The 18,572-nt window shown below is 36.3% G+C and overlaps 1 protein-coding gene across 2 annotated transcripts in view; it reads left to right on the forward strand.

The window, feature by feature from the left end:
- Positions 1-18,093, forward strand: part of FAM199X (family with sequence similarity 199, X-linked) — a 29,474-nt gene extending 11,381 nt beyond the window's left edge. The window contains exons 3-6 of one of the 2 annotated variants that reach the window (XM_054471592.2): positions 8,261-8,410; positions 8,659-8,820; positions 10,249-10,515; positions 11,818-18,093. In XM_054471592.2, the coding sequence (XP_054327567.1) occupies positions 8,261-8,410; positions 8,659-8,820; positions 10,249-10,515; positions 11,818-11,988 (750 nt within the window). In that variant the 3' untranslated portion in view covers positions 11,989-18,093. The remainder of the gene's footprint in view (positions 1-8,260; positions 8,411-8,658; positions 8,821-10,248; positions 10,516-11,817) is intronic. The other variant, XM_054471593.2, reaches the window with a different exon arrangement.
- The last annotated feature ends 479 nt before the right edge of the window (positions 18,094-18,572 follow it).

The raw sequence follows: 18,572 nt of genomic DNA on the forward strand, positions 1-18,572 counted from the left end.
TTCTATATTCTGGCTACTAGACCCTTATCAGATATATGATTTGCAAAAATGTTTTTATTCTGCAGGTTGTCTTTTTGCTTGTTAGTATTTGTTCACTTGATAGTGTCCTTTGACACCAAAGTTTTTAATTTTGATGAAGTCTAATTTATCTTTTTTTTTGCTGTACTTATGATGTCATATTTTAAAAACCACTGTGTAATCCAAGATGAGGAAGATTTTCACCTGTTTCCTTCCCAGACTTTTAGAGTTTTCGTTCTTACATGTAGGTCTTTGACCATTTTGAGTTACTTTTTGTATATGATGTGTAAGATGGGAGTCCAGATTCATTCTTTCTTTTTTTGTTTTCTGTTTGTTTGTTTTGAGACAGAGTCCCGCTCAGCTCAGTTGCCCAGGCTGGAGTGCAGTGATGCAATCTCAGCTCACTGCACCCTCCGCCCCCTGGGCTCATGCCATTCTCCTTCCTCAGCCTCCTGAGTAGCTGGGATTACAGGCGCCCACCACCAAGCCCGGCTAATTTTTGTATTGTTAGTAGAGACGGGGTTTCACCATGTTGGCCAGGCTGGTCTTGAACTCCTGACCTCATGTGATCCGCCTGCCTCGGCCTCCCAAAGTGCTAGGATTACAGGCGCATTCTTTCCTTTTTTAAGAACGGAGTCTCGCTATGTTGTCTGTCCATGCTGGTCTCGAATTTTTGGGCTCAAGCAATCCTCTCACCTCATCCTCCTAAGTATCTGGGACTACAGGCATGCACCACTGCACCTGGCTCACAAATTTATTATTTTGCATGTAGGTATCCAGTTGTCCCAGCACCATTTGTTGAAAATATTATTCTTTCCTCATTGAATCATCTTGGCACCCTTTCGAAAATGAATTAATCATAGATGTGTGGGTTTATTTTTAGACTCTAAATTATATTCCATTGATGTATGTGTCTGTCCTTACGCTAGTACCACACTGTTTTATTTATTATAGCTTTTCAGTAAGTTTTGAAATTGAGATGTGTTAGTTCTCCCACTTTGTTGTTCATTATAGAGATTGTTTAGGCTCACATCTGTAATCCCAGCACTTTGATAAGCCGAAGTGGGTAGATAGCTTGAGCCCAGGAGTTCGAAACCAGCCTGGGCAACAAGGCAAAACCCCGTGTCTTTAAAAAAATGCAAAAATTTACCAGGCGTGGTGGTGTGCACCTGTGGTCTCAGCTACTCAGGAGGCTGAGGTTGGAAGATGGCTTGAACCCTGAAGGTGGAGGTTACAGTGAGCTGAGATTGCGCCATTGCACCCTAGTCTGGTGCAATGAGCATTGCACCCTAGTCTGGGCAACAGAGCTATTTGGGGTCCTTGCAATTCCATATGAATTTTAGAATCAGGTTGCCCATTTTTCAAAGAAGGGTAGTTGGAATTTTGGTAGAGATCACATTGAATCTGTAGATTACTTTGGGGAGTATTGCCATCTTAACAATATTAAATATTCCAATTCATTAATATGAGATGGAATATCTTATTTATTTAGGGCTTCTTTATTTCAATGATGTTTTGTAGTTTTCAATGTCTAAGTCTTACACTCTCTTGGTTGAATTTATTCCTAAATATTGTATTCTTTTTGATGCTGTTATAAATGGTATTGTTTTCTTAATTTTATTTTCAGATTGTTCATTGCTAGTGTATATATAGAAATACAATTGGTGTTTGTATATTGATTTTGTATCCTGCCAACTTTGCTGAAATCATCTGTTAGATTTAATAATTTTTTCCCATGTGTGGATTATTTATCATTTTCTATATTTAAGATCATGTCATCTGTGACTAGAGATAGTTTTCCTTCTTTTTTCCTAATCTGGATGCCTTTTAATTCTTGCTTAATTCCCGTAGCTATATCTCCTGTACAGCGGTGAATAGAAGTGGTGAAAGTGAGCATCCTTGTCTTTTTCCTAATCCTAGGGGAGAGGTTCAGTCTGCTTCTCGATGTGGTTTGTTAGTATTTTGTTAAGGAATTTTGCATCTATATTCATAAGGGATATTGGTCTGCAGTTTTCTTTCTCAGTTGTGTCTTTGTCTAGCTTTGGTATCCAGGTAATACTGGCCTCTCATAAGGAAGTAGGAAGTGTTTCCTCTTCTGGTTAAAATTTTTTAATAAGATTTTCTCATTTAAGATATAAACTTTTTCATGATATTCATAATGAATATTTCTTTTTTATTTTTTTGAGACAAGGCCTGGCTCTGTCACCCAGGCTGGAGTGCAGTGATGCAAAAATGGGTCACTGCAGAATTGACCTCCTGGGTTCAAGCAGTCCTCCTGCCTCAGCCTCCTTAGTAGCTGGGACCACAGGTGGGCACCACAACAACCAGCTATTTTTTTTTTTTTTAATTTTTTTGTAGAGACGGGGTCTCACTTTGGTGCCCAGGCAGGTCTTGAATTCCTGGGCTCAAGCGATCCTTCCACTTTGACCTCCCAAAGTGGTGGGAATACAGGTATGAGCCACTATGCTCAGCCAGTGTCTCTCTCTTTTTTTTTTTTCTCAGTGCAGACTTTGTGTTTAAAATCAGACTACAAGGATTCTTAGTAAAGCATGAATCAGATGGGAGTCCTGATAATTCTAAGAAATATTTCTTCTGCTTATTTTATGTGATTTATTTAGAGTTATCATCCATAATGTTGCAAGGTGGCAGGCATTTTTAAATTTTAATTGCTGGCTTCTTCACTCATGTTATGAGTAGTTAGAGTGGAAAACCATCCCCAGCCATTCACCATTAATGTACATGAGTGACTATGATGTCAGAACAAAAATCAGACCTGCCTTAGTAATGTGTTTTCCCACTTGTGAAATTGGTGTATGGATACTCTATTACCATGGATATCTGCTATTTAAATATGCTGAAAGATTTAAAGTGCTGTCTTGTATTTGTGAGATTTTGTAATCATGAGCAGTAAATTATCCAAGAATATAATTACAAATTATATGTTAGGATTAATATGGATTAAAAATCATTTACTACAGTTAAAAAATGTGTATTACTTCTGTTATGATTAAAAACTACGTCTGTTTAAATCTTTCTTCTTAACAGATGCTTTAGTTACTACTAAAGTAAATATAAATGATTTATGGATTCTCTGGGAAGAAAAATGCTCACTACTTAATAAGATGAGATTTTAACCTTAGAATGAATTAGCATCTTTGCATTTTGCTTTGCTGATAATTTTCTTTGCTTTCAGTCGTTTTGTTATTGAGGATATGTTTGACTAGTTTTGGAGTCTGAGAAATTATTTCTGTTGTTGAGCAGGAAAGCTTAGAAAATTTAAACAGTGAGTAATCAGCTGTCACACTTGAAACCTAGAGGTGCAATCTGAAATTACATATCAGCTGTTACAGAAATGAGCTTACTCATAAAATTCTGCTGCATTCTGCAGAAAATATGGCAGAGATTTAAGTCTCCCTATGTTTCACAATTACTGATCATAATATAAATATGCCAAATATTGCCCATGAAAAATATGGGCTGAGAGTTATGAAGTATTTATTCTGAAATATAGTATCAGTTATAAAATGGAAAATTGCTGGTCTAATAAATATATAGGAGCCCATACAATTCTCCTGTACAACCGCTAGTCTAATCCCGTATCTCCAATTGACTACTTGACATTTCCACTTAGATGACCTTAATATTTAATACTAACCCATTATTTGATGCTGAGTCCTTGATGCAGTGTTGCAACTTCCAATTACAGTGTTTCCACGGAAATAAATAGACTCTGCTTAGTGACATGTCTTACAACTTAGTGAAAAATTACTATTGTCTGTCCAAAGGACACTTGTGCTTGCTTCTCCCATTATCACTACAAACTCTTTATATCCCAAATTGCATTCCTCTCTTATTACAAACTTACCAGACAGGCAAAACTGTTTAGCATAGTTGAAAGCATTAGATTGGTGTCCTACTTTGGATTCTGCCACTAGTTGTATGACCCTCCCCAGACATCATTTTTTTCATATATGTAAAATGAGGATGTTGGACTAGAAGATCTTTAACATCCTTTCAGTTACCTTGCTATGAAAATTGAGGTCTTTAAGTGTATCACTCTGGGTGAGTTGTATGACCTGAAATGTCACCAGTTTTTTTCTGGTCTCAACATGAGACTCTTTATTACCTTATCTATTCAGTTATCAAACCGCTTTGTAATTTTTTTTTCTTTTTTCTTTTTTTCTTTTTTCTTTTTTTTGAGATGTAATCTTACTCTGTCATCCACGCTGGAGTGTAGTGGTGCGATCTTGGCTCACTGCAACCTCTGCCTCCTGGGTTCAAGCGATGCTCCTGCCTCAGCCTCCCGAGTAGCTTGGACTACAGGCACATGCCACCACACCTGGCTAATTTTTGTATTTTTAATAGAGACAGAGTTTCACCATATTGGCCAGACTGGTCTCGAACTCCTGACCTCGTGATCTGTCCACCTCGGCCTCCCAGAGTGCTGGGATTACAGGTGTGAGCCACTGCGCTCGGCTTTGTAAATTTTCATGTTACATTTTTTCCTATCCCCATTTTTCTTTCCATTTTTGCTTATTTTCATCCACGCCTAGATTACAAGAGCTTCCTATCTAATTCCAATCTTTCCTCACTCTATTTTGTCCCCATAGTGCTTTTTAGCTGATCTTCCCTAAAGACCAGTTTCATCAAGTTACTTCTTAGAAAATGTTATCGGCCTACTTCTGCGTATCATATGACACTTTCTGGTTCTTCTGTTGAGCTTTCAAATCCCTAGCACTGATTTTCTGTGTTAATCATATTGACATATGATTAAATGATATGATATCTAGAATATATGTCACCTCATACTATGTATTTTTCCATCTATGACTTTACTAAATTATTCTCCTTACCTGAATATCTTTTCCTTTTTCCCCTATCATTCTGAAACACTACCTTGTGAAATTAACCCAGGCACTTTAGCAACATGTGACGTTCTCTGAGGGGTTGTGCTGCTTTTTCAAGGGTCCAAAACCATGGCAAGGGATGGAAAAAGAAAAGTATATCTCTTTATTGAGTGTTTGCCTGTGTGCCAGGCATGTTACCACATTTAAACCACTCAACAGTCCTTTGAGATTGATGATATTGACCACATTTTACTGCTAACTCTGAGGCTCAAAGAAACAAACTAACCTACACAAGCTCACACTGCTAGTGAGCACTGGAGCTGGGATTTGAATTCTGGGATCTTTTTACTTATCCCTGAAAAAAAAATGGCCAAGGTACCATTAATTACCTTTTTTACACCCCTCCCTCCCCAACAAATGCATAAAGAGAAGTAAAGGTACAAATTTAAGTGCCTAGCAGATATTCTCCAAGATTTAGGTGAATTTTTTTATTATATTTTGAAAGTATAGGTATTTCAAGAGTTCTTCCATTTACCTCATTTATCAAAGGAACTTGATGTAGGGGAGGCCTTTTGTCTGATAAGAAGTATCTCTTTTTTTTTTTTTAGGGGCCACAGGGAGATTTCTGATGTGATTTGAAGTCAAAGAGAAAATAGCAAAGCATTTTCTTTTTTGCAGTTAAAGGCTGAAAAAGAGATGGTATTCATATGTGTATTCAGCAATCATCCTTTCATAATACCACCTAGATAACAATTAGGGTCAAGGGTGAACAGTTCAAGCAGTGTTAGTTAATGAGATTTTATGTTTTGTTTTCTTTTGTTTTTTTTTTTTTGAGATGGTCGCTCTGTCTCCCATGCTGGAGTGCAGTGGCACGATCTCAGCTCATTGCAACCTCCGCCTCCCAGGTTCAAATGATACTCCTACTTCAGCCTCCTGAGTAGCTGGGATTACAGGTGCACACCACCACACCCAGCTAATTTTTGTATTTTTAGTAGAGACGGAGTTTTGCCATGTTGGCCAGGCTGGTCTCGAACTCCTGACCTCAGATGATCCACCCACCTCCGCCTCTCAAAGTGCTGGGATTACGGGCATAAGCCACTGTGCCCAGCCATTAATGAGATTTTAAAAGAAGTTATACAGATTGTTGTTAGTCACTTATGTACTTGGACTTGTCAATAACTGTCATAGTGAAAATGTGGTTTTTAAGAGTAGTAGCTACTTATGGGGATGTAGAAAGAATGGCCTCTCTCTTAGACAATTTCATTCTAAACATCATAGTCATCTTTTGCATAGTGATTGACTCCTATCTTTGTGGTTTCATTTATTTCTTTGTGATTGATTCCCCAGTGCCTGCCTGCAGTCCATTGCAACTCTCCCAAACTTTAATCCTGTAGCTTCAACCCACTGCTAGATATTTCCATTGATGACCTGTCGTCTGAAACCTAGCATTCATCATGTGCTGTGTGGTATAATTGTATGTCTGTGTTATTGTATTACTTTCCCAAGTAAAGTTTTTGTGTAGGGACTTAACACTGCTTTGAATCCCCTGTACCTATTATACTGCTGTGTACAAAGTAGGAGTTCAAATACATGTGATCGCAATAGTCTTCATGACTAAAGTAGCTCTTTGCTTTTTTGGTAACCGCAGAAGCCTAGAAATCATCCAGAGTTCAGATACAGTTGCAAGCTCTATAGAACCAAAACACAGCAAAAAGGTACTGTTTTATACCTTGTAAAAATGAAGTCAGTATATTTGAAAATTGTCATGTGCTCCTTGTAGAAGAAAAGACTTTACCTTTTTGATGAATGACTTAAATATGTTTATTTAAAATTAAATCCATTCTAACTTTTGGAGGTAATGGATATATTTATAACCTTGGTCATGGCGGTGACCATGCATATACATGAGTATATGCATATGTGCAAAAATGTACATAAATATATATAAAATTATAGCACGTATTTTTGCTGTTTGTCTTAAATTGATTTTCTGTATGTTAGGCTTGCTTTTATTTCTCCTTTGTCTTCACTTTGTCTACAATTTTTCTCTTGTAATACTTCTGGTTCTTAAAGTGTTTTGCTTTATTTTAACAGCATATTTAAAATTATTTTATTATTTATTTATTTTTTGAGACCGAGTCTTACTCTGTCATCCAGGCTGGTATGCAGTGGCACAAACATGTCTCATTGCAGCCTCAACCTCCCAGGTTCAAGTGATGTTCCCACCTTGGACCACAGGCATGTGCCACCACACCCAACTAATTTTTTTTCCTTTCTTTTTTTTTTTTTTTTAATAGAGTTGAGGTCTCGTTATGTTGGACAGGCTGCTCTCGAACTCCTGGGCCCAAGCGATCCTCCAGCCTCAGCCTTGCAAAGTGCTGGAATTACAGGCATGATAACTTTTTTTTTTTTTTTTTAGAGAGATGGGATCTCGCCACTTTGCCTAGGCTGGTCTTGAACTCCTGGGCTCAAGCAGTCCTCCTGCCTCTGCCTCACAAAGTACTGAGATTACAGGCGTGAGCTACTTTGCCCGGCCTTAATTTATTTTAGTTGTCTTGAGGTCACTAATACAGACTTGAGGACAAAGACCAAGATGTATTTATCTTTATATTGACAGTATGTTTAGCACAGTCTCTGGCAAAAAGCCAGTTAGTGGCACATCATTCAGGTCTCCCCAGATGGAGACCAGTGCTTCTTATTCATTACAGTGTGGAGGCCCTAGTCATATTCTCATTATACATTGAAAACTTTAATGATGATTGACTCTTCGGTTACCATTTTAATAAGTCTTGATTACAAGTCTAAGCTTTTCAAAAACATCTTTCATTGAATAACTATATGCAAAGAATATATATTTATATAATTATGTTGCTGCTTTGTATAAAATAGGCATGGATCAGAATTAATGTCTTCTGATTCTATATTTGCCATTAGTCTTCTTTCTTTTTTTTCTTTTGAGATGGAGTCTGACCATCTCCCAGGCTGGAGTAGTGCAGTGGCACGATCTCGGCTCACTGCAACCTCCACCTCCCACGTTCAAGCGATTCTCCTGCCTCAGTGTCCCGAGTAGCTACAGGCACACGCCACCACACCCGGCTAATTTTTGTATTTTTAGTAGAGACAGGGTTTCACCATGTTGGCCAGGCTGGTCTCGAACTCCTGACCTCAGGTGATCCACCTGCCTCGGCCTCCCAAAGTGCTGGGATTACAGGCATGAGCCACCACGCCCGGCTGCCATTAGTCTTATATTAAAGGAAGCCCTCTTAGCACAGCCAGCAGCACATCAGTCTCATAAACTAACTTTTAATCGATGTGGAAAATATATTGTAGTATTTAAAATGTAGTCTGAAAAAAATTTTGCTTTCTTTCCCCGCACCCTCCTTATTTTTATAAAGTTACCAGGCAGTGACATTGCCAGTGGGAGTGATGTACTTTCTGATGTCATACCCAGTATTCCAAGTTCACCTTGCCTGCTTCCTAAAAAGAAAAACAAGCACCGGAATTTAGATGAACTCCCTTGGAGTGCAATGACAAATGATGAGCAGGTAAAGATCTTGACATTCTTAATTAAAAGCTTTTATGTGGAGACTAGGTAAAGCTCAGTTTATTGCCTGTTTAAAGCTACTGGGGAAATGTGGATTGCTTAGTAAATCTGAATTTGAGCTTTAACTGTATTTCAGGGAACAAATATAACCTTAAGTGCTTCTGCTATGTAAACACATTATAATTGACGTAATAAAGGATCAGAAGTTTCAGTAATGATCTTATTTGTTGTAATTTTTTCATCACATAGGTGGAATATATTGAGTATCTGAGTCGGAAAGTGAGTACTGAGATGGGTCTTCGGGAGCAACTTGATATTATTAAGATCATTGATCCTTCTGCTCAAATCTCCCCTACAGACAGTGAGTTTATTATTGAACTTAACTGTCTCACAGATGAAAAACTGAAGCAGGTATGGAAAGAAAATACAGATTATTTACCTATTAAAAATACCACCATCTTATAAAATGTGGACTAAAATAATCATATGTAAATACATAGATAATTAAGGCCAAAATCACTGCTGCGAAAGGTAATATTAGAAAAAATGATGGCACATTGATTTAAGAGGTTTTATGTACATCTCACCTACCAGTACCTTTCTGGGATCAATGTGAATCTAGAACCTGCTTTTCAGTTGTATAGGATTTGAAATTTAATGTCACCACTTACGGAGTGGTTAGTTTAAGGTATAGATTTATTCTAACTCAGTTTACAGGAGACTAATTGACAATCAGAATACTAATTAATGAGAGCTATTCTTTGATAAACATCTGAGCTGAGGGATTTGAGTAGTTTTATGCAGTAATAATTGAGCCAGGCTAGGGTGAAACTTAGTGAATTTTCCCTCTGCTGTTCTGAAATACACATCTCTGGTACTCTGGTATCTTCTTCTTCTTCTTTTTTTTTTTTTTTGAGACAGAGTCTCACTCTGGAGTGCAGTGGCGCGATCTCGGCTCACTGCAACCTCCACTGCCCAGGTTCAAGCGATTCTCCTGCCTCAGCCTCCCAAGTAGCTGGGATTACAGGCACCTGCCAACCCACCCGGCTAATTTTTTGTATTTTTAGTAGAGATGGGATTTCACCATCTTGACTAGGCTGGTCTTGAACTCCTGACCTCGTGATCCACCTGCCTCGGCCTCCCAAAGTGCTGGGATTACAGGCGTGAGTCACTGCGCCTGGCCTCTGGTATCTTCTAAATACAATTTTTGCTGTTCTTTTTCTGGTACGTAGCTGAATGAATACTTACGTTCTTATGTTCTACTTTTGATTTGTTTCTTTGTTTTGCATTTATCATTTATGAAAAATTTCTCTCATTTCAGTATTTCTCCCAACAGACATACTATAATTTTCTACATTCCAGCAAATTTTTCATTAGTATGATAAATTGATGTCTTGCATTTGAAGACAGGTATCGTTGGCCCCTAGCTAAGATTTAGGAAACCCTCATGTTAGATAAAATCAGCAGCTTACTTAAATTGTCTTAAGTGGAGACCTTTAACAAATGCCCAATCTCATCTATTTTATTTTATTGTTAGTTTGTATTTTGAGTGCTATTTTTTTTACAGTCCTAAATTTCTGAAGGCGAGTAGCCTTCCATTTACTGATTATATTTTATGTGCTTTTAAAATCCAGCTCTATAAATGTTTTCTAGAATTTTGAACATTGTCTATTTTCTAGTACTTATTTCTAAATTTAGCCTTTCTATTCTACCTTACGTATGCATCTGAAGCACTTTTGACAATCTTTTAGATTAAGTACAATATTATTTTTCCCCCAGCATTTTGAAGGTAGAACATCAAGGTGCAACACTAACCAGTTTGTGTTTGTGCATCCCAAGGTCAGAAACTATATCAAGGAACATAGCCCTCGCCAACGGCCTGCAAGAGAGGCCTGGAAGAGAAGCAACTTTAGTTGTGCAAGCACCAGTGGAGTGAGCGGTGCCAGTGCCAGCGCCAGCAGCAGCAGTGCCAGCATGGTCAGTTCTGCAAGCAGCAGTGGGTCCAGTGTTGGAAACTCTGCTTCAAACTCCAGTGCCAACATGAGTCGAGCACACAGTGACAGCAACCTGTCTGCAAGTGCAGCAGAGCGGATTCGGGATTCAAAAGTAAAACGTCTAATCACTACAAAACTTTACCTTTCAATATTAACATTAGTACTCCTTCATATAAATTTCTTGAAGAGTTAAAATGATCCTGCTGTCTAGATGCCTGTGGGTTTTGGTCCTAATTGAACAAGCAGGATGCTCTGCTGTTGAACAAAGCACTCTAGGCTGAGTGCTTTGAAATGCTGTTTTGACCCACAACCATATTGCATTCAATCTTACCTGATTTTTGTGTATGTTTTAAGTAAGATAAATTGGTGGAAATAATGAGTTATTCTCAAGATTGCAATATTGACTGCAACTCACTACTGAGCGAATCTCACTACGTTGCTGATGTTGCTGTCTATTAGCTCCTAAGAATGTTGTGTATGTCTTTTGTGTGTGTTAAATGTTTTCTTAATGTTTTAATCTTAAATGTTTCTTCTTAGCTAATTTAAAAATCTAATACTTTCTATAATTTCTGTCTACTCTTTTCACAGTTGAGAAAGTTCTGTATAATATTGTCAGGCACTTAAAAAAAAAAAAGAAGGTATAAGTATATTTAGAATGGTCCTGTGGCTTAGCAGGGGAGTTTGATTCCTTGGAATGGCAAGAATCTGGAGCCAGTTTAAAGATGATGAGAGAATCTTATCTCTTTAGTGACCCAGTGGTGACTTGAAGATACACAATGATTCTTTCCCTGGTTCTTAGGGAAGTAGCAGAAACATAGCCAGCTTTGTTAGTTGCTAAGGAATTTCTGTAGATATGTGGTCATTCCTTTCTAGTATCAGTTGACCAGTGACAAGGATGGGAGTACCCACTGAGTTTCTGATGGATTTTTAAGATGGTATTCACCTACTACAAAAAAGGCATGATTTTTTTTTACCTGCCATTGTAAGATTGCTAGTGTTTTTGGATGAAAGGCACCTGAGAATCATAAGTATTAGAGATTTGGGCAATGTTCTCCACAGTTGTATTCAGTATTGTCCCCTAGTATTAATTGTGTGTTCACTATGCATTTGTACCAATGTACCTTAATGGAATTTAAAAAAGAAGTCTTTGAAGTGACTTGTTATCTGTCACTAGCCAAAATGATTGTCTCAACCCTTCCTAATCAGAAGAGTCACTGGTCAAATACCACAAAATTGGAATCTTAATCATTTTTAAGCCTAAGCCAGTGGCTCACTTATTGGAACAAGGATCATAATACAGAAGGATTTGAACAGCTCTTAAAGTTAGAAAATAGAGAATTTGATCCACAAAACATTTTGGGGTGGATATGCCAAAAACTAAACCAAACTGATTTAGAAATTTTTATTTTGACAGAAGCGATCCAAGCAGCGGAAGTTACAGCAGAAGGCCTTCCGCAAGAGGCAGCTGAAGGAGCAGAGGCAGGCCCGGAAGGAGAGGCTCAGTGGGCTCTTCCTTAACGAAGAAGTGCTGTCCTTGAAAGTGACTGAGGAAGACCATGAAGCAGATGTTGATGTTTTGATGTAATAAGGGTGAATTTATCAACGTTCTTTGTGAGCATTAAAATACTCCATCCTTATGGGTTTACATGCATCTTGACCAAAATTTTGGTTAGGGCTGTGCTGATGTACCATTAATAATTTAAGCCAGTGGTTCTTGGCAGGTGATCCCAAGACCTGCAGCTTCAGCATCACTTGAGAAGTTGTTAGGAATGCATACTAGTGGGCCCCGCCCCCAGACTTAGTGAATCAGAAACCAACAGGGAGGCGCCTAGCATTGTTTTTTTAACAAGTGCTGGGTTATTTTGATGCACAGTCTAGTTTAAGAACCACTACTTTGGGTAAACGTTTTGACTGTTTAAAGTTTATGGCGGTGAAGTGGGCTTCTTCAAAGACTAGTACTTACACAGTTTAGAAGATTTCAAGGTACTGACAGTAGTTTATTATGTCAGTATACATACATGTGTAGAGATCATAATTTAGTTCCCTTCTTAATGTTACAATTTCTTAGTTTACTTTTCCTAAAGGGCCATAGCATAATTCTTGATTCCTGGTGGAAATCTTTTCTGAGGTGTGGGGGGTGGGCAAGGTGTGGATTGCTGTTTACGATAGTGCCTTCATTAGTTTTAGTTCTGTCTGTTTTCATTCATTATTGACTCAAAGGTATTAGAACAGGCCCTTATCTTTTTCCTATTAGATTTATTTTTGTTTTTGACTTTATATAAGTTCAGAATCCTTTTTTAAGTGATGACTACTGATGAAATAATGTTACTAGTGGCTGAATTTTAGACTTGATGCTATGTTGATTAATATTTAAATGGTGAAAGTAATTAGGCAAAATAAGCAATTCTGCTTTTCTGTTGCTTTCAGAATTTTTAGGCTGTAAAATTGTCTCAGGCAGGAAGTCAGTCTATATCTCTCAAGTTCTTATTGTAGGTCATTTTTTTTTCAGCACAGCTCTAATTTTTAAATATTTGGTATAACAGCTTCTGGCATGTGACCTAGTTAATGTTGAAAATTAACTGATGAAAACCCTTGTAGATCTGCTAAACTTCTCTATAAATTGCTAGAAATATACAGAGCAATGAGATATAGAAAACACCTTAGCTTGTTGGTTATTAATAGAGCTCTAATTTTAACTGTGAAATCATGGAGTTTCTTTAAATGTTTTCCTAGAGTGTTTGTTATCATGAACATTAGAAATAGCGTTATTCCTTTTCTTCTACCACATGTCTTGAACATTCACATGGGTTAAAGAAGATGGAAACTGATACTACTGACAATCAAGCTGCTTTCTGACTTTCATAATTTTCTTTATATTGTGGATAGCATTTTGAAGGTGACCGTGATTCTGTAGGAAGAGCTGTAATCGATATTTTTCAAACTCTAAGAGTACAGAGGTTAGTAAGATTTCTACTTTTTTTTTTTTACTTTTCGTTATGTTAAGTAGCTTATTAAGAAAAAGATTCATGACTTAAATTCTTAATTCTCAGTTGATACAAAGGCTTATAATCATGTGTTTTAAAATTTTGATTTCATTTTCGTTCCTTGAAGGTTAAAGAATGGAAACTGGGGATAAAAATTAATACACTGCACCTTTGCTAAGGGCCATGATATGGTTGTAACCTTTTAAAGACTACTAAAGTCATAATTTGAAATTTTTACTAAAATAAAACATATGTGTCTATGGTTTTCAATTGGAGTAGTCTTTCTTACTTTCCCCCTCCCCCTCTTTGGTTCTCCTAACCAGCTTAGAGGACCCAAAGAGAGCTTGGGGATAGACACCAGAATACTCTGTGGAAGTGGAACAACTTAACCTCACTGTTTTCCCTTCCAAGTATAGGAAGAGCAAATAGAGCATAGTAACTGTATCTAAATTCTCTACCTGCTCTTAGCAAAAGCAAAATCCCACAGAATGATTGCCTGCTGTCTTTACCTATTCTTCAAGGAAAGCAGGCCACTTTTGGAGACCATAGAGCACCATTTATCTGTCAAATACTTGGAAACTATTTACTTAATGGTCATCAGTAAAAGAAAACCCTAAACAAGGTCATGATATAATTTAAGACCAATTCCCCTACTCTCCCAATAATCATATAGTCTTATTACTTTCAATTTAACTTGAGTCACTATTAAGCAAGTTTACCAAAGTGCCACAAAGTTTATTTTTAAAGTTTGTAAAGGTTTGAATGTTTATAGAAGTGCATCATGAAATTTTGTGTAAATCCAGATGAACTGTCATTATAGTACTATAAATTAGAGATAGTCCATAAAGTTGGGTTGAAGGAGATTGAAAATATTTCCTTTGATTAAAAGAAAATAATTAACTAACTTGGGCTTGCTTGTGATTGAAGAGGGAGATTAAATAGTCCTCTGTCCCCCCAAAAAAGAAACTAGCAGAAAAAGACATAAAAAGCTCTTTGGTCTCTGTTCATGTGCTATACGTTTTTTCCGTTTTAATGTCTTGTGTAGATAATTCAAAGTTTGAACTATTTCTTTCTTGGAATAAGTAATAATTTATTCAATATGGTATATCTCTGAGTTCAATTTAAAACAATCCAACTCAGTAGTATTTATTTTTAAATACAAATCCTAACTAACCAATTAATTAATAAAAAGGCAAGACTTACTTGCTGTAGTATTGGTTCTCATCTGTAGAGAACTGACATAGGAGCAAATTTTAAGTCTCCCCTTTGAAAATAAGCCTTATTAACTGAGGGCATAATACATTTCCCACAGATTTATCCAGAAACATTAGAGATCTTATAGTAGTATCTCAGTTCCTACCGCAGCTTTCTAAAGGATGAGACTTGCATTTAACAAAATGACATATGTAATATTTTTCTATAGTTTTGCAACTGAATTAAAGGAAGGTGATGTATTATAATGTGTAGTGAGGTGTAAAGGGCTAGTTCATTCTCTCCCAACAAGAACTTAGAATAAAATAACACTTTTTTTCATGAGACTTACCTCATTTTTGTTAGGCTATGGCAGTTTTGTCCAGTTCCTCTGTCCCTTGAGTGAATTAGATATTGCTGAATTAATCTCAGAAACTGACTTATCAAATAATGACTCATTATAGATTGGGTGAACTTCTCATTTTATTTAGCTTTTAAAAGTGCTAAATCCTCTCATAAAGGAAAAATTACAGGAAACTATAGCAGTATCCAGATTCTGATGAGCTTTAAAAATTATAAAATATAGCAAATGTCTTCATATTTTAGCCAGAAATATTAGTACACAACCAATATAGAAGTCTTGTTTGTTTCTGGGTTCTCCAGCAGAGACTTTTTGTTTGTGGCTTACTCTGTATAGCCTCATGTGCCTTAAAGGTGGTGAACTCTAGTTTTTGTCAATATCAGGCTTTTCAAAACTCAAAAACCATCCAAATGTTGTAATTTGTTTTGCATAATGCCCATGGAATTGGATATCAGTAAGCAAAGCCATTAAATTGAACCAATCAATGCTAATAGAGTATAAAAACAAAAACCTTCAAATCTTAAGTTTCATTTGCGTAACTTTATTTTCGGCCTAGCTAGATCATTGAAGAGCCTTGAAAGTTATCTAAAATATGGCTTAATGTATTTTTTTTCCTCTGAAAAAGATCGTATGCCAGGATACTTCTTCAAACCAGATCACTTTTAATATCTAGAAAGATAATTTTCAAGGTTCCGGCAAAAGCACTTCAAGGACAGAGATTATGTAGCAAGTTGATTCTCTAGGAATTCTTTGAATTCATTTGTGTAATAGCTGGAACACACTCCTCTTCTTTCCTTTAACAAATGAACTTTTAGCACTTCTGTCTTCAAGAAAAACATTTGTTTGGAATTGGTGGAGGGTACTCGCAGTCCGTTTATAGTTTGGGACAATTAATAGGAAAATCCCTAGTTGCATTCAAATAATAGTGTTGATGTTGAGGGCACTGACTCATTCAACATGTCTGAACTAGAAGTAAATTTAATTCTGAAAGGACTATTAATTAGGAAATAAGTATTTGTATACATATGTACTGTGGTAACTTTGGATTCATTTTAAGTCTGATAAAGTAAGATAAACTTTGTCTTAAAAATAAAATTATGCTAAGTGAATAAAAACTATCTGAGATATTTTAAGCTAGGCATCTTTGTTAGCATAGTATCTGGAACATAACTACTTATAATGCTTAGGTCTTATTTCTTTGGAAAATAAGTTACTTATTCCAAAAGCCTTAGAAGGAATTCTGAAAATTCTTCTAACTGGCCATTAAGAGTAAGGAAGTTGCATGGTACTGCTGAAGATCTGAGTTGACTCACTGAAATTTTATTTTCTTATTTTTTTAACATTAAAATTATTTCTTTTTGGCTCTCCCTCTAGTTATTTTTTAAATTAAGGTAATTACTGTTTTAACCTAGAACATATAATGGCAAATTAAATTTTAATTTGACACTCATACCGAACTCAGAAAAACTTGTTTGATCTTCTCTAAATTCTATATGTAGTACTTTTTTTAATTGTCACATTTCTTTGTCACATCTTTGTGTCCAACAAAACCTGTGGAAATCTGTGTTCATTTTTGTGGTGAGGAATGGGGGTGAAAAAGGGGAGACTTGCTCTAATTATGCATATACATTTGACTATGTAAAGGTAGTTGTAGACTATATGTATAAATAACAAGTTAACACTTAATATTCTGAATTGTTCTAAGGAACAGTGGCCTGAAGCCATGACTTGTTTTGTGGAGCTGCTGGCTCTTTTAACAGTAGCTGACCTATTGGATTTAAACTGAGACTGAAATTGAGATTTGTGGTTAGGTTATCTAGCTGAGGCTTTTAGCAATGGAGCAGATAATGTCTGTTCCTGTAGTGGATCCATTTAATTTCCTATTTGAGTACTCTCACTTAACAAGTATTATCTATTCTGAACCTTTGTGTTGGGAATTTAAGGACTATTGTCAAAGGCTATTAATGGTAAACAAGTATATGCAAAACAATTCACATATGGGTAAAAATTTCAAATTGTGGGTTTTTGTTTTTGCTTTTTCGTTTCAAAGATTAGTTATGTAGCAGCAATATCATAACCAAAGCAAGTAGGAAGTTGACTGGTTTGGAGAATCTTCAAGTAGTTTTAAATACTGTAATGTATCAGATTGTTAACCAGGATTTTTTTTTCCTGTATTACTGCTAAATGTATTACTATATTAATGCACTTTTGTATATATAACTGTCTTCTGTACATTCTGTACTTACTACAGTGTATATAAAGCCTGTTTTCCCTGAAGCTGTGAGGGAATAACAATAGTTGTATCATAAGTCGTTTCTATTTTGAGTTCCTTCTTGTACTTGAAAGTAGTTCAATAGTGAAATCTAAATGAGTGTGTATGGTTGTAATTAAAACTGGCAATGTGGCAGAGCTGTCTTTTGAAACTGAATACCAGAATGAAAAGTGTTGTTTTGGTTAAGAACTCTTATATTATTTCTTTTGATGTACCCTGAGTTGTTACACAACCCACTCACTGCTGCTTACTACTTTATACTTCTGAGTCAGCTCCTTTCATGCTCTATCCCAGAATATTTACCAACAGAGGAGAACTGCTCCCTTTTCTGTTGCTCACAGTTTGGTTATGGCTTTATAAACTTTTATTTGGTGAAAGCCCCAGATACCCAAATGTCATTGGCAAAACTAATTTTTTTTCTGGAGAGATCAGATTTCTAGAGAGATTAGCATTCATAGTAAGTGAAAATTGTCTAATTTTTTTAATCCATGCTATTACTGGGCAGTAGGTCTAATTTTTTTTTGACAAAAAATAGTTCTATTTCCTTATATATTGATTTAGAATCTTAAGTTAGAATTTTATAGAAGAAAAGTCTGAGCAGTTCTATGTATGGAGGAGCAATTCAGCTTTTCAGCAGCAACTCTATCTTTTGCCACTAGAGGGAGATCTGTGGTTGCTTTCTCCTTTGGAGAATAGCTGCTTTGCTTTTGTTTTTAATTTCTAAGGTTGGAATAGAACTTATTCTCAAAATTTCTTTAGTGTTATTAAATACTTTCATTTATTAGTCAAAGGTAAGTTAATTAAGCTTGTTTAATGACGCCAATCTTATGCTTTTCTGTAATCTTCAATTTTTAATAAATGTGAGTTAGATATTAAGTGAAATGTGCATGTGTGTGTTTCTTCTCTTAGGTACTCTAGAGCTCCATATGTGGCTAGTGACTACCATAATGGGCAATACATAATGTACTATCCATTATGGTAGTCACTAGCCACATATGTCTATTTAAATGAATTAAAGTTAAGTAAAATTTAAAATGTAGTTCTTTAGTCTCCTTAGCAATTCTTCAAGTATCCAGTATCTACCATGTGGCTACAGGCTATTTACTATATTGAAAAGCATGAGATGTGGAACATTTCCATCATCACAGAAAGTTCGGTTGGACAGTGCTGCTCTAGAGATTTGCTGGTTTATGTAGTGACCATTATCATCATTTTATCAGTGAACAGTAATTAGTGGCTAAAAAACTGCTGCCCACAGTTAACTGTTGTAGGTGATTGGTGTGAGAGGGAGATCAAACTGTTTTTCTTTTTTTTTGAGACAGGGCCTCGCTCTGTCACTCAGGCTGGTATGCAGTGGTGTG

The sequence above is a fragment of the Pongo pygmaeus genome, chromosome X (assembly GCF_028885625.2).
Source record: "Pongo pygmaeus isolate AG05252 chromosome X, NHGRI_mPonPyg2-v2.0_pri, whole genome shotgun sequence".
In the NCBI taxonomy this organism is placed as follows: domain Eukaryota; kingdom Metazoa; phylum Chordata; class Mammalia; order Primates; family Hominidae; genus Pongo; species Pongo pygmaeus.